The following is a 15,194-nucleotide window of genomic DNA, read 5'->3' as shown; positions in this document are numbered from 1 at the left end:
TGTAAAATACAGTTGTTTTGTAGACTGAAACCTGTAAGTCATTCCCCTTAGAAAGGGAGTATTATGAGGGTTCATTACTTCATAGCAATAATACTCCAGGAAATAAAAGACTTCAAGAAGGAAAGGTAAGGAGGAAGGGGATCAAGGTTTCCTTTGGCCGTCACACCCTTCCCCCTTCTCCAGCTTATGAAAAGAGACAACTTACTTTTTCTTCTGAGTCTATAAAACGTGTAGCAGTACAATCAGCAAGAACCAAGAACGGGGGAGCTAGTTAGGAAAGCTGAACTTTGAAGGAAGTGCCTAGGTTAGTTCTGAGGGCAGGACTATGGCCTTGGGCAGTGGTGTGGTAGGTACAAAGATCTAGGCAAGTTTGGGTGTGGTTTCAGGGTGTTGGGAAAGGCTATTTCCCACCTCACCATATGCTATATTCAGCTGAGCGTGTGTGGAATATGTAACCAAACAGAGATCACAAAATACATAGCTAATAACCAGTAGAAACAAGAATATTTCAAGAAAATAGAAAAATCTGAGTGTCAGTAGCTATACAAGCCAGCTGTCCCCTTTATTTTTTATGTTTTTGCTGGTTCATTCACTCATTCATTTATTGGTTCATTCGTTGTTGTAGACTTAGATGGAAACCAGCAGACTAGAGCCCCCTGTTCATAGTCTGCATTGCCTCCAACCACCCCCAGCTCAGAGAAGTGCTTGCTTAGGCACTTCTGTCGGGTGAGTGAATTCTACTGAGCACTCGGGCAAACCTACTTGGTCAGATCCCAGGGGTCTTTGCTCCCCTTGCTTTTCCTGGATTTCCCGTTATTTCAATCTCATTTAGTAAAAAATTATTTTATTATATTTTCATTCTTAAGGAGTTACCATCTGAGTCAATTTTATGTAGGAAAACTGCCCAACTCTGCAGTGTGAACAGGAGCAAAGCTGAAGAGCTTCACAGCACCCCTCTGAGACAGGGTGGCTCAGGGCAGCCAGATTTACAAACACAACAGAATAATAAAGAGTCTCACCATTCACTGTCCAAGTATGGAGACTTGGAAAGGGAACACTTGCTGTGCATACCCTCAGCTGACAGTCAACCCTGTGCTCAGGGATTATGGCCAACACTTAATGGTTAGGAGCTCTTTCCTCTCACCCAAGTTCTGCAGCCTCTCTAGGGTACTTGTCCTCATTAAGTCCAGTTCAAAATGAGGGAACAACTTGAGAGAAAAGGAGAGGGGGTGTTATGTAGGTGGGTACAACGGTGATAGTGAACCTCTCACAGGTGGACAGAGGCTTCCAGAAAACGGAGTGAGGTTTGAGAAAGCAAACATTCTCCCCAAGAGCTACCCCCTGGACCTCCCAATCCACTACTCAAGGCCAAGTTAGGAACTTTCCCCACTTCCCTCCATAGCTGGGCCCCTTCCCTATGGCTCTGACCTTCCAATCTCAAGCTGTCTTACCTGAAGAGTTTTGACTTTGCCCAGGATGTTGTCCTGTGACATTGCTTGAACTGTCTGCTGACTTTCTGCTCCCCCATCAGGGATAAAAATACTGTCATGGGAAAACGCCCGGGTTCCCACAGAATAGTTGAAGGACCTGGAATGCAAATCATGTGCTTCATTTTATTAGGATGATAAGATTCCTTTTGGCAATTCAATTTCCTTTTCTTCCGGATTTAGGGGACTCCACGCACATCCCCTGTCTCATTCAGAAAGCACTTCCAGCATGGTGTCCTTTTCTGTGAGAGGTCAGCCAAGTAGCTGGGTAGACAGAAGGGTCCCACTGGAATAAGGGAGCATGTCTCCAACACAACAATGTTTCAGAGCCACTCAGTGGGAGAACTCAGACCGCTACTTGTTTGTAGAGAACCCAGGACAGAAGGCACTTCAGAAATGTTAACTGTAGGAGCCTTTCTCCTGATGAGCTGTCACTATCAGTTTTAGCCCAGTAAAGTCTTGTCAACAAGTACTTTTTAAGTAACATGCAGATCTAGAAGTAAGAGGCAAGAGTTTCTTTCTTTCAGATTGCAATCAGATTGGAAGAAAGATATATACATCTAAAACAAAGACTTGATGAGGACTGGAATTGCTATAGGGACGACAGGAATAAAGAGCCTCTCTGTCGAGACTCTAGGAATTCAGAGAAGAGGAGGAGAAATGTGTGTTAAGGAGATTCTAATGGGTGTCATGCATTGGGCAGCTTATAGGTGGTAGGTACCCAACAATAAACACTTTTCAGTTGAAAGGTTGGACTTCAAAGGAGTCTGGACGTCAAGGAAATCTGGACTTCTACCTGACTGTGAGGTATAGGCTGGGTGAACTGCAGGAAGAGGAAGCAGCAGACACCAACTGTTCCTTACTTGATCTTGGAAATTAAGTTACCTCTGGGAAGGAACACACAGGGGCAGAATCACACACTCCCCATAAGGCAAGACAGGCACATTTCCATGATGCCAGGCACACAGGCAGCTCTCTCAGGGGTGAGAGAGCCCCACTTCTCCCTCTCCCCTCCCCAGAAAGGGGTTTCACCTGGAGGTTTTATCAGTGACCTAGGGCAAGAAAGAAGAGGCAGTACTGGGGGAAATGGGCCTCCAGCTGTACCTCTGAACTGAATTACAGAAATGCAGCAGGCAGGGTCCTGACCAAGTTTAGACCTACTTGGAAAGACTGAGTACCAAATTTTTTCATCAAATTTGCCAAATTACGAGCAGCATGGTAACAAAGCATATGAGGTTTAGAAACAGAAGACTCGGATGTGAGCCTCCTGGCTATGTGATCTTCGGCAATAATAAGATATATATATTAACATTTATTTATTTATTTTTGGCTGTGTTGGGTCTTCGTTGCTGCACGTGGGCTTTCTCTAGTTGCCGGGAGCGGGGGCTACTCTTCGTTGTGGTGCGCAGGCTTCTCACTGCGGTGGCTTCTCTTGTTGCAGAGCATGGGCTCTAGGTGCGCAGGCTTCAGTAGTTGTGGCTCACAGGCTCTAGAGCACAGGCTCAGTAGTTGTGGCGCACGGGCTTAGTTGCTCCGCGGCATGTGGGATCTTCCCAGACCAGGGATCGAACCCGTGTCCCCCTGCATTGGCAGGCAGATTCTTAACTACTGCACCACCAGGGAAGCCCCTGGCAATAATAATAATAACCACCAATCCCTACTTTGATGAAAACACTGTGCTGAGAGTTTTACTTTCATTATCTCATCACCGATATTTTGTGGCAAATAAAACTTAGGGAGTAAATAACCTTATTTAAAGTCGCCTAAATAGAAGCTGTAGCATAAGAAACAATTCAGATCTGCTGAATACTATCCCAGGCCAGGCAGCTGAAGTGTTTTAAAGTGGTGGAAGGTCTCTAGTATTCCTTCCCATGAGTGAGATGGGGTTTGGGCGGATCAGTGGGAGAGGAAGACAGGATGCCAATGCCATGTGGGCTGGAATATGGGAGGGCTGGAGACACTAAATAGCTGGAATAATGGGTAAGCCTTCGGCTAAATAGCACAAGGCACTATATAGCAGCAACCCACTTTATGAAATATGAGGCATTGTTTTAGGATATGAATTTGAATATGAAAAGGAAATTAAATGTACCACTGTCTCCCTGTCCTCAGAGACTTTGTGACCTATGCTACAAAATGAACTTCCAAGTTCACCTAAAGATGCTATGAAATAAACTTTCCGTTCAAAGTTATGGATCAAACCTTTTAATATTGTGTCTAAACTTTTTTCTCAGATCCCTGGCTATGATTCAGATGAAAGAGGTAACCGACTTCATTTTCTACACAGTGTTTTTACAAATGGCTTATATACGCACGCAGGCTCTCAAATATTCTTATAAACACATATATGGACAAGTCCACTTTAGATGCTTAAGAAATGCTTACTAATGTCTCACAGTTGTATGTACATTATACACCAGAGCTAGGCCAAGTTCCCTTCCAGTTTCCAAGTCAATCTTTTGACTGATTCATGAAATTTAACTCTCTGCTCTAATTCTTTTTTCCAGGAAGGCTAAGAACTGACAGTTTCCTGCTCTTCTGTGTTGCCCCAAATATTCCTTGTTGCCAACCAGGATTTAATGTCCCCACATTCCCCACTTCCAGATGACCTTCTGAAAAATAGAGAAAATGAATAGTAATAGTAATAGTGATAATTATAATAACAGTGGTAGTCACAGTGGTAATATTAATACTGGCTAAATGTTACTGGGCACTTGCTATGTCCCCTCCATGTGTGCTAACTTCTTTAATATAACACCTAAATCCTTGTGATATATAATATTTAAACCTTATGTGGAAGGCACTATTATTAAGCCTATTTATAGATGAGGAAACTGACGCTTAAAGACAATGAGTGACTTGCCATAAATTGAATGACTGTATACGTGTGAACCTGTTTCTGGACTGTGTTCTACGGGTCTATTTGTCTGTTTTTACAGCAGTAATACCACACTGTCTTACTTACTATAGCTTTTTAATGAGTCTTGATATCTAGCAGTTTATGTTCTCCAGCTTTTTTTTTTTTTCCAGATGGCTACTCTTGTCTCTGCATTTCTACATAAACTCACACACACACACACTCACACACACACAGACTGTAATGCACTCCTAGGATTACTTTTGTGACGACATTGGATCTATAGATAAACTTTGGGATACCTGACATCTTTACAATAGTCAATCTTTTAATCCATGAACACTGGATATTCCTTCATTTATTAATATTTAGATCCTCTTTACTTACTCTCAATAATGTTTTGTAGTTCTCTGTATAGAGGTCTTTTACATATTTTGATAGATTTATTCCTACATATTTGATGTTTCTAAATCTACTGTAAATGGTATAGGCTAAAATTTTTATTTTTCTAATTGTTTATTGGCAGAATATTAAAGTATCACTTGGTTATTGATTACTGATGTTATAACTAGGCTTAGCTAAATTTATTTGTTAATCATAATAATATGACTGTTGATTCTTTTGGATTTTCTATGTATACAATCATGTTATCTATGACAAAAGAGTTTTATTTGTTCATTTTCAATCTCCTTCTCTCCTTCCTCCCTTCCTTCCTTTCTCCTTTCCTTCCATACTGCAATTAGCTAGGATCTTCATATGAATTTAAACAGAAGTGGTAATGGTGGACTTTGTCATATTCCCAAACTGAGCAAAAAAGTATTCAATATTTTACCTTAAGTTATGATGTTAGCTATAGAATTTCTATAGATGCACTTATATTACTGCTTCTTTGAAAAGACAAGCAGTCTGTCTCTTATAGCTGAGTTTAAGATTTTTCTTTGTCTTTGGTTTTCTCAGTTTTAGTCTGTTGTGGCTAGGTGTGAATTTCTTCTAATTTATCTAGCTTAGGGTACATAATACTCCTTAAACCTGTGGCTTGGTGTCTTTCATCAGTTTGGGAAAATTATCAGCCATTATTTCTTCAAATACTGCTTCTGCCCCATTTTTCTCTATTCTCCCTCTGATTCTCCAATGTTAGACCTTTTCAACATGAGCCACATGTCTTTCATGCTCTTTTCTGTATCTGTTGTTCTTTTTACTCAATATGATTCAGTCTGGATTTTACTACTGACCTAGCTTTTAGCTCATTAATCCTCTCTTTAGTGGTGTCCAGTCTGTTGTTAAAACTACCTACTGAGTTCTTACTATCAGTAGCATTTTTCAAATCAAGAATTTCCAACCAAATGTAAAATCGATAGCTCATGGGAAGCAGCCGCATAGCACACGGAGATCAGCTCCGTGCTCTGTGACCACCTAGAGGGGTGGGATAGGGAGGGTGGGAGGGAGACGCAAGAGGTAGGGGATATGGGGATATATGTATATGTATAGCTGATTCACTTTGTGATACAGCAGAAACTAACACACCACTGTAAAGCAATTATACTCCAATAAAGATGTTAAGAAAAAAAAAGAATTTCCATATGATCCTTTTTAACAGATTCTAGTTCTCTAGTGAAATTATCCACCTTGTCAACTATTTTGTTGAATATATTAACCACAATTGTTTAAAAGGCTCTGTCTGAAACTGCAATATCTTAGCCCCCTTTGGGTCTATTTCTATTATCTTGTTTTCCTCACAGTGTGATTCTTAACTGCCTGGTAATTTTTTAATTGAATTCTGCACATAATGCACAAAAAACTGTAGAGGCTGGGTTCTCTCCTTTCAGAGAGGACTTGCTCGCTCCTCTAGCAAGCAGCAAAGGAACAAAAACACCTCAATCCAATCAGAAACCAAGCTGATCTTGGCTGGTTAGCAATCTTTGTCAGGCTCAGACTACCTCTGCTTCATCCCCACTTGTAGGGTACAGGCCTCCTGGAGTCTTAACTAAGAATCTGTGTTATTTCCTAAGGCCCTTCTCCTTGGTGGATTCTCAAACTCCAGTTTTTGTCTTTCCAGCACCATAGACTGCCCTGTTTTTCAGCCTGCATTCCTGTGCAGCTGTATCAACAGATTCCTCAAAAGGAAAACTGTTGCCTAGGTTTAGGTTCATTCTGGGCTTCTCTTCTCTTGGGGGGAACTTAGTCCCTCAAGTCCTGGCTGTCATGGTAGCCTCAAACTCTAATTTTTGTGTTCCCAGCTCCATGAGATTGCCTACAGCTCTGCTGCCTTCTCCTCCTCTTGGCAGCTACCCTGAGCCTTTTTGGTCTCTTGACCTGCACCTGAGAGTCAACTAATGCCAACAGGAGAGAAGCAATATGCAGAAAGTTGGTCTCAACTCAGTGGGCCTCCCTTCTCTCCAGGATCTCACTGCTCAAGTCTGGTGCCTTAGCAGCAATCTGACACCTTCAAACAGATGTCTCTGTTTTAATATTTTATATGTATTTCCAGTTGTTCTTGGTGGGAGCACCGATTTGCTACAAGCTACTTCATCATAGTCAGAAGTGAAAGTAACTAAATAATGTTTTGATATTTATTAAGTCTCTACACATGACAGAACCTACTTTTTGATAAGGCCATTGTTCTTAAGAGGACTACTTTTCAAAGTGATAAAAAACATTTGTACCTTTTTCTTCCTATATTTGGTTTTTGTCCCTTTTTAAAGCTCTGAGAAGAAACAGTGCAGGAGAATGGTCATTGGTTTATTAGTTACACTAATGAACACTCTCTTCTAAATAATTCAGTTTACATAATGCAAGTTAACATTACATCCTTGGCACTTTGTGTAACTTTAGATCTTTGGTAATCATGGTTACCAATGTCGGCTCCAAACAACTCTACAATGTAGATTATTTCCTTTTCTCTGAAGAGGAAGCTGAGACAAAGAGTGGGTAAGAATGTTGCCCAAAGTTCCAGATTTTGAGGCAGGGTTGGAATGGAAACTGAATAGCCCACGTGTGGCGATCTCAGCTTGAAATTATGTTCTAATGAACAAAGAGTTTGGTGGGAATCTTTGTCCTTAACCAGCTGGGAACTATAAACTACATGATTAGGAGATGGAGGGGCAATTTACTACAAATTGTACCTTAGCCGAGTTCATCTGGACTTCTTTACTCTTGACACTTAAAGATCTTTCACAAGTGATTGCACAGTAGGCCAATTCTCCCCCCTTCCACTTATTATGAGTGGGTCAAGAGGCGAGGGGCCTCTGAGCCTCAGTGCCGCAACTTACCCTCAGACTATCTGCTCAGATGGAAGAAATGGGACTTGCTGTGTGGGAACCTTTTCTTGTGATGCTTAGAACACGGAGTAGCCTCTTGATCGATTGTGAGATATATAAAGACCTCTAAAATTCCCCCGATTTTTAACTTGTAACTGAAGGATTGTCAATACAGTCATTTAACAGACATCTTAATGTAAACAAGATCTGAGGTCAACTGTCAAGCACATGTGGGAAAAGCAAACTCTAGAAGGAGAGGAAAAGAGGCCCACTTGGGAAATTTGGGACAACACTGGGCTCTGAGGAACAGTTTTCATAAGCTTAGAGAAGAATCGCAGAGCCATGACTTACAGACACCAGAAAAATGGTCCATTAGGACTTAGAGGTCCAAAGAGCAGAAGTTCCTGGGGCCTTTATGCAAAGAAGGGTTTTGTTGTTGTTGTCATTGATGATACTGTTATAGGCAGAGAGGTTGGGATTCCAAACATCTAATCAGAGGCTTCTAATCAGCCCAGGGAGGCCAGCTTTTCATCTTCTCCTCAACTCTTCACTGACTTCCCTGGTTATCTTTCCAAAGGCAGAGATGGTAGAACAACCTGAGGCTACTCTTTGGGCTTTAACAATCACTTTCAATAACTGTCAATCTAACTCCAATACTACACTCTCTTCTACCCACGTGTCTCCAGCTACTTGGCTATCCCACTGTCTCTGCAAACTCAACATGAACAAAACCAAACTCATCAAACATTTCCCACAAAACTCCAATCTTTCCTACTTCTGTGTTACTAACATCCCTCAGCTTCTGTGCTATATTATTTTGTAAGTAAGGTCAGACCCAGGTTAGGGGAAAGGTATTGTGCAAAAGACCTTAGTGAGTAACAATTATTTGTCCTTTCACAGGCAGAAATCCTTCAAAAACAATACAGAAATCAATGAGTAGGACTGCAAATCCTGAGCTCCCAGACCCATTTTAGGCCTGCACTGGATTCTGCCTGCCACACTCCTCCACGACTGTGCTTGGAAGCCCGGAGAGCTGCTCGTCACATCTCTAGTGGGTCTCTAATGGAAATGAGCACCAAGAGAGGGAGCTGCGAATCCAGGGCAGCGGCAGCTCTGGCAGATGGCAGCCCTGGCACAGCCAGCAGTCTCTGCTGACTCTGTGATCACGGAGGCCACGACTGGAATCCTTTTGGTCAAAGAAGCTAAGGCCCTGGGAGGTGAAGGGAGAGACTTGATCAAGACAGAACTGATACCAGGGGGACAGTGACAGTAATACTCACTGGCCTTTCGACTGCCCTCAGAGGATCCTCTGCTTATTTCTGTAATATGATTGACACCTGTAAATGGTCTCCAACTGAAGTCCTCTCCAATTCCACTTCCTCTCAAATCCTACATCAATCTTCAAGCAATTACTTTGCCAGCTCAGAAACCTCTAGTGGTTCCTTTTTGCCAAAGTCCTACCAGATGAAGCTGTAATGGTTGCTTGGCATTTAATGCTCTTCATGTTTGGCATTTAAGGACACTGAACCACCCTGGCTCTACGAAACGGAGTCCATGCAGTGCAGGGATTTAGCGCTCAGACTCAGGCCAGTGTGCTTCCTGGTGAAACCTGGTTCTCCCACTTCTAGCTGTGTAGCCTTGGGCATGTCACTAAACCTCCAGGTGCCTCCGTTTCCTTATCTGTAAATGAGGATGATAATAGGACCTACCTCATGGAGCATTTGTTAGGATTAAATGAGTTAAATTCTTATAGAAGTGTTACCGATTATTATCAAATGTTACTCTACTTCAAACATCCTGTAAGGCAAACCCAACCATTCAGTTCCCCGAATACCCTCTCTGGGCTCTATCACTGCATGGGCTCTTCCTCCCCATGGATGGACGGCCCAATGCCAATCTCTCAGTTCAGGTCCTATCCATCCCTCAAGGTTCAGCTCACATCTTATCAACCCCACACAGCCTTTCCTATTTCCCTGGAAGAAGGGGATCTTTTCTCCCACTGAAAGCCCTATGCATGCATCTCTTGTTACATACATGTCTATGTTATGGTTACTATCATCATGCCTTAAATGAGAGGGAAAATAAAAGTGCTTTGCATATTGTAAAATGCTCCACAGATGTGATTCTAATAATGATAATGGTATCATCTTGTATCCACCACAGTACTAGGAGTTGCGTGAGGGCAGGGATCACATCTGTTATCTTTGTTTCTCCCACAGAACTTTACCAAATAAAGTTTGTGAATAAGTTTTCTTTCAATGGATGAGTAAAGGCTTAACACTGAAGGGTAGTTAACCGGATGTGTTTCCCATGGAGAGGTCACTGAGGGAGTGAAAGCATGATGCAAACATACTGATGGGAGGAGGGGGAACATTTTCTGATGGTGGGTATTGTTCAGGGAGGGCAGGCCTATGTAGGAGGCCATAAGAGAAAGTTCTGAGAAGCCAAAGGGTGGGCAAGTCAGGATGTTCAGCACCTTTAAAGGTTCCTTCCAGGCCTCCTTTTCAACTCAAACCAGGGAATTGCTCCAGGCTTTGTTTCCCACCTTCTATTTCATGCCTTCTCTCTCTCTCACCAAGTTTTTCAGGTTTCATTCTGTGTCAGTTATAGTTCTTTGTTGCAAGTTAACAGAAACTAACTTTGTCTCATTCAACCAAAAGAAAATCTAGTAGATGAACAGTGAGGGCTCAAAGGACAATGAAAGCTAGAGTCAAAGCTTGGAGAAAGACAGGGGTAAAGAGAGGTCTAGGCATCAGGAACCACAGCGGCCATCACACCGTGGGAAGAGCCCAGTTACAGGCTGCTCTCGTGGTTGTGTTCTTACTTCCCGGACCCACCTGCCAAGTCAAAGCCCTAGGAGACAAAGACTGATGGGCCAGGCTGGGTCACATGCTCATGCCAGGCTTCAGCAGGAGGGCATGTAAAAGATCTGGCCCTTTTGGCTTCTGTCATAGGAAGCAGGCACTATGTCCTGTCATAAGGGCACATAGTGAGGCAAAGTTGATTCCCTGAAAGGAAATGTGGGTGCTGTTGAGAAGAAGAACAGGATGCTAACAGCTGAATGACCAAAAACAGCCATCACACTATGCCTTTGGATCTCCTATTGATTCTCCTTTCCCACCTAGCCCATCTGCATGGACAGCTCATTTGAACATTTCTCTGGTGTTCTGATATCACTTCTCCCCCAAGAGGCTGCCTTTCTTTCTTGGTGGCACATGCTGCTGCCTGAGAGCAAAGGATGACACGCCCCATGCTCCTAGGATGTCCAAGCCCAGGTCCAGTGCTCTATGCCCATGCTTATCTGCAGAAGTGGTAGAGATCAGACGGAGGGTGTGTGATGGGCCTGTGGCCTGGAGCTTAGGCACTGGAAGGTGACAGTAAAGAGGGAAGGTGAGAAGGAAAGCAAAACAAAGTTATCCCTTAGACATGCTCTTCCATCCTTCACCCACTGCGCAGTTAGTGATAAGGAGTGCAGGGAGGAGTCAAGCAGAGCCATCTTCATTTTAAGTTCTGTTGTCTGGAACTACTGTTTGCAGTGGGGTCTGCTGTGAAAGGAACAATGAAAAGGGAGGGAAAGTTTGCTGGGGGAGGTGTTTCTGGGCAAGGTCTCCTCATGAATAAAATGTGACACAGACAGGGATGATCCCCTTTCCGTTCCTGGTCTGTGTCGTCTGCATGTGACACCTGGAACAGTGGCAGCCATCTTGGAGCTATGAGGAAACAAGCCTGAGGGCAAGAGCCTACTCCCTGAAAATACGAGAGAAAAAAAGGAATCAGACTGGATCTTGCTGATGTTGCTGGGTTGCTTCATTAATGGACCTTGGAACTTGCAAAGTCTTCCAGACTATCAGGAATCAGATAATATATTTCATTACTGTTGAAGAAAGATACCAGTAGAAGTGTTTTCTGTTACAACTGAAATCATCCTACCTGATACAGTCTTCTAGCCACTACTCTAAACTCTGGGCACATCTAAGACCCATTGACATCATCTAACCTTGGAGTATGGAGCCTACAGAGGGAAATTCTCCCCACCCAAAAAAGGAGAAGACTCTCTGCAGCTGCACAGTTAACACATGTCTCAGGCCAGCCCTCCTTTGTCTTTTTTGGACAAGAATCATGTAATTTGGGACCATAGATATTGGGTAATTACCATGGCAATGATTAGGGATTCACTTCAGGAATAAGGAAATATAATTATAGTCCAATTGCAGCTTGTTTCCATGACAACAAGGGCAATTGTAATTGATCAGCACTTTTCTTCCTAAGCAGATCCGTGAGTCTCATTCAAATGAAATGCTAAAGAGCAATTAACTATCCTCATCAAACAAACTAGAGTTGCTGGAAGAGCCTGAAGTCAGATTACACATTGTGTGGCGTCTTGGAGGTTCATCCTGGACTCTGGTAGTTTATGAAAATATTTGGTACTCAATAGGCTATAGAGTACCAAATCACCTAATAATTACAATAGAAACAGGATACGTCATAAAAAATTCAAGGGAGAGGAGGAAAGTTTGGAATCTTAAAACACAGATTCTCAGAACTGGAAGTCAAAGGATCATCTACTTCAGCCCCTTGGCTCAGTCCCATGCCTAGATCACGTAGGATGAGCAATCGTCTAGCCTGCCTCTAACATTCTGTAGGGCTTCCACGGGCTTCCACGCTATCTGTTCCACTCCTCAGATGCCCCACCTGGAGAAAGATCTTTTCATAACATCTCTAGCCAGGCTTCCCTGGTGGTGCAGTGGTTAAGAATCTGCCTGCCAATGCAGGGGACACGGGTTTGATCCCTGGTCCGGGAAGATCCCACATGCCCGCGGAGCAAGTAAGCCCGTGGGCCACAACTACTAAGCCTGTGCTCTAGAGCCCGCGAGCCACAACTACTGAAGCCCATGTGCTCTGCAAAAAGAGAAGCCACCACAATGAGAAGCCCGTACACTGCAACACCCGCGCACTGCAACAGAGTAGCGCCTGCTCGCTGCAACTAGAGAAAGCCGCGCACAGCAGCGAAGACCCAACACAGCCAAAAATAATAAATAAATAAATTTTAAAAAACACAAAAAAACCTCTCTAGCCACTGTTGGAATCAATTTAGTCTTGGTCTATGCTCTGGAAATAGAAAGCTAGTTATCAACAACCTCTTTATCTCAGTAGTAATATTATAAAAAGCTAGTTATCGACAACCTCTTTATCTCAGTAGTAATATTATGTCCTGCATTTGTAAAGTGCTTTTTTATAGCAGATAGTGTAATGTCACGTGCATTTTTTTGTCCTCATAATAATCCTTGAAGACAGCATATCTATTTAACAGATAAAGAGGCTGGCTTGGTTAAGGTCACACAGCTCATGAGTGAAAGCACCTGTATTCACAAGAGGACCCTAGCTCCTGATCTGCTGCTCTCCCACATCTTGTATCTCCAATAATTGCCGAAACTGATTCATCATCCTTCTTTCCCCCAGACTTACTCAGCCCAGCTCTATTTGTTCTCCTGCTTAGTCCTAATTTTCATGCATTTAATGCTTTTGTACCTCTTCTCTACTCCCTGTTCAATTTCAGCACATTCCAGGTTCCTATGGATAGACGATAAATGATCAAGTAAAATAATTCTTTTCTGACGTCATCTTCTGAAAAGCAGCAAGGCCAAGGGACCTAAGCACACACGGTAATCAGGGAGCCTGAGCTTCACTGTAATTTCACTGGTGACATGCTGTTTCACTACACCAACCGTGTAATTTTCCTTTTCCAGCAGGTCAGAGGGACAGCGATGCTCTTCATCATGATGGGAAACTGAAGGATGAATTAGACGAACACTGACTGGTACAGTGGGAAGAGTCAGTATGGTAACAAGGGCAGGATTCATGTACTCATTCATTCAGTGAATAATTACTGAATGCCTGCTATGTGCCAGGCACAGTGCTAGAGGCTGGAAATACGATGAAGGGCAAGGCATGCAGGCCTGCTTTTACGGAAGCTGTGTGAACATTGGCGGCAGGGGTCCTGATCTAGGCTCAGGGGGCCAGAGAAAGCTTGCTCCCTCGAGGAAGGTGCATTTGCGCAGAAAACTGAATGATGAAGAGGAATTAGCTGGGGGAAGGAGGTGGAGATAGGGGTGGGGTTGTTCTAGACAAAAGGATTACCATGTGCAAAATCAGCTGACCTGGAGTCCAGTCATATCTCTAATACTGACAGCACTTGTGAAGTGCAGGTACTGGATCAGCACTAAAAACGACCTGAAATTTCAACACTGGTGCGCGCGCGCGCGTGTGTTTGTCTGTATCTATGTGGGCTGGTGGCGGGGAGAGACTACTGAATAAGGGTCTCATACAATTTACATTATTGGGGGGACAGGGGTGTGGGGTCAGCCAGAGGCACATATTTCAAGTAGGCAGCCTCAAACATGACCTGTATCTTTCCCCAGGTCCTCTCTCTGCTATCAAGATGCCCATGGACCCCCAATGCAGGGCACAAAACCCTCAAGTAAATGGGAGCAGCTGCTTACCCTTCCAAGCTAGGCTGTTACACTCTGCACCTATGTCCTACTTCAAAATTATCCCTTTCTGTTCCACGTCAAATTCCTACCTCCTATTTTAGGGTTTCAGAGGAGGAAAATACGCCCCTTGTCTCTCCTGCCAACAGGAACTTAACCACCTCAGCCAGGTATAACCTCATCAAGGCTACATTTATTCCTTCCTTAAAAAAACATCTTAAACGGGTAGGGTCCGTGCAGTCCGCCCACCAGCGGCCCGGCGGATATTTCCTGCTCCCCGTTCCTCCTGACCGCTCCCCCTGCCCTCCCTCCGCCCCTCGCCTCTCCCCCCGCGTCTCCGCAGGCGGGTGCGGGTGGGGGAGGGGGGTCGCGGGGGGGTGCGCGGGGCCGGGGGTGGGCCCGGCGGGGGACTGACCCCTGGTTGGTGACCGGCCGACGCCAGGCGCATTTCCACTTCAGCGGTGCACTATGACCGGCTCCGGGACGGCTGTGAAGGCCGGCGGGGAAGGTTGTTAGGGGGGGGCTGTCGTCTCTGCGGCGGGCCCACTCTCCCCGACAGTTACAGCCCCCCGGCAGCAGGGTTATAAATATATATGCACACAACATAGGAGCACCTCAATACATAAGGCAACTGCTAACAGCTATAAAAGAGGAAATCAACAGTAACACAATAATAGTGGGGGACTTTAACACCTCACTTACACCAATGAACAGATCATCCAAAATGAAAATAAATAAGGAAACGGAAGCTTTAAATGACACAACAAACCAGATAGATTTAATTGATATTTATAGGACATTCCATCCAAAAACAGCAGATTACACTTTCTTCTCAAGTGTGCACAGAACATTCTCCAGGATATATCACACCTTGGGTCACAAATCAAGCCTCAGTAAATTGAATAAAACTGAAATCATATCAAGCATGTTTTCTGACCACAATGCTATGAGATTAGAAATGAATTACAGGAGGAAAAAACGTAAAAAACACAAACACATGGAGGCTAAACAAAATGTTGCTAAATAACCAAGAAATCACTGAAGAAATCAAAGAGGAAATCAGAAAATACCTAGAGACAAATGACAATGAAAACACGACAATCCA

The 15,194-nt window shown here is 43.7% G+C and overlaps 1 protein-coding gene across 4 annotated transcripts in view; it reads right to left on the bottom strand.

The window, feature by feature from the left end:
• CRACD (capping protein inhibiting regulator of actin dynamics) overlaps positions 1–15,194 on the bottom strand; it is a 316,726-nt gene that overhangs the window by 77,151 nt on the left and 224,381 nt on the right. For 3 of the 4 annotated variants that reach the window (XM_082609281.1, XM_082609279.1, XM_082609278.1), the window contains exon 3: positions 1,452–1,587. The exons of the other annotated variant lie outside the window; for it this stretch is intronic. In XM_082609281.1, the coding sequence (XP_082465407.1) occupies positions 1,452–1,493 (42 nt within the window). In that variant the 5' untranslated portion in view covers positions 1,494–1,587. The remainder of the gene's footprint in view (positions 1–1,451; positions 1,588–15,194) is intronic. 4 annotated transcript variants of the gene reach the window in all.

This window comes from Mesoplodon mirus (assembly GCF_964341445.2).
Source record: "Mesoplodon mirus genome assembly, chromosome: 2".
Lineage (NCBI taxonomy): Eukaryota > Metazoa > Chordata > Mammalia > Artiodactyla > Ziphiidae > Mesoplodon > Mesoplodon mirus.
Note: the sequence above shows the minus strand (reverse complement) of the source record. Positions and strands in the feature narration are given on the sequence as shown.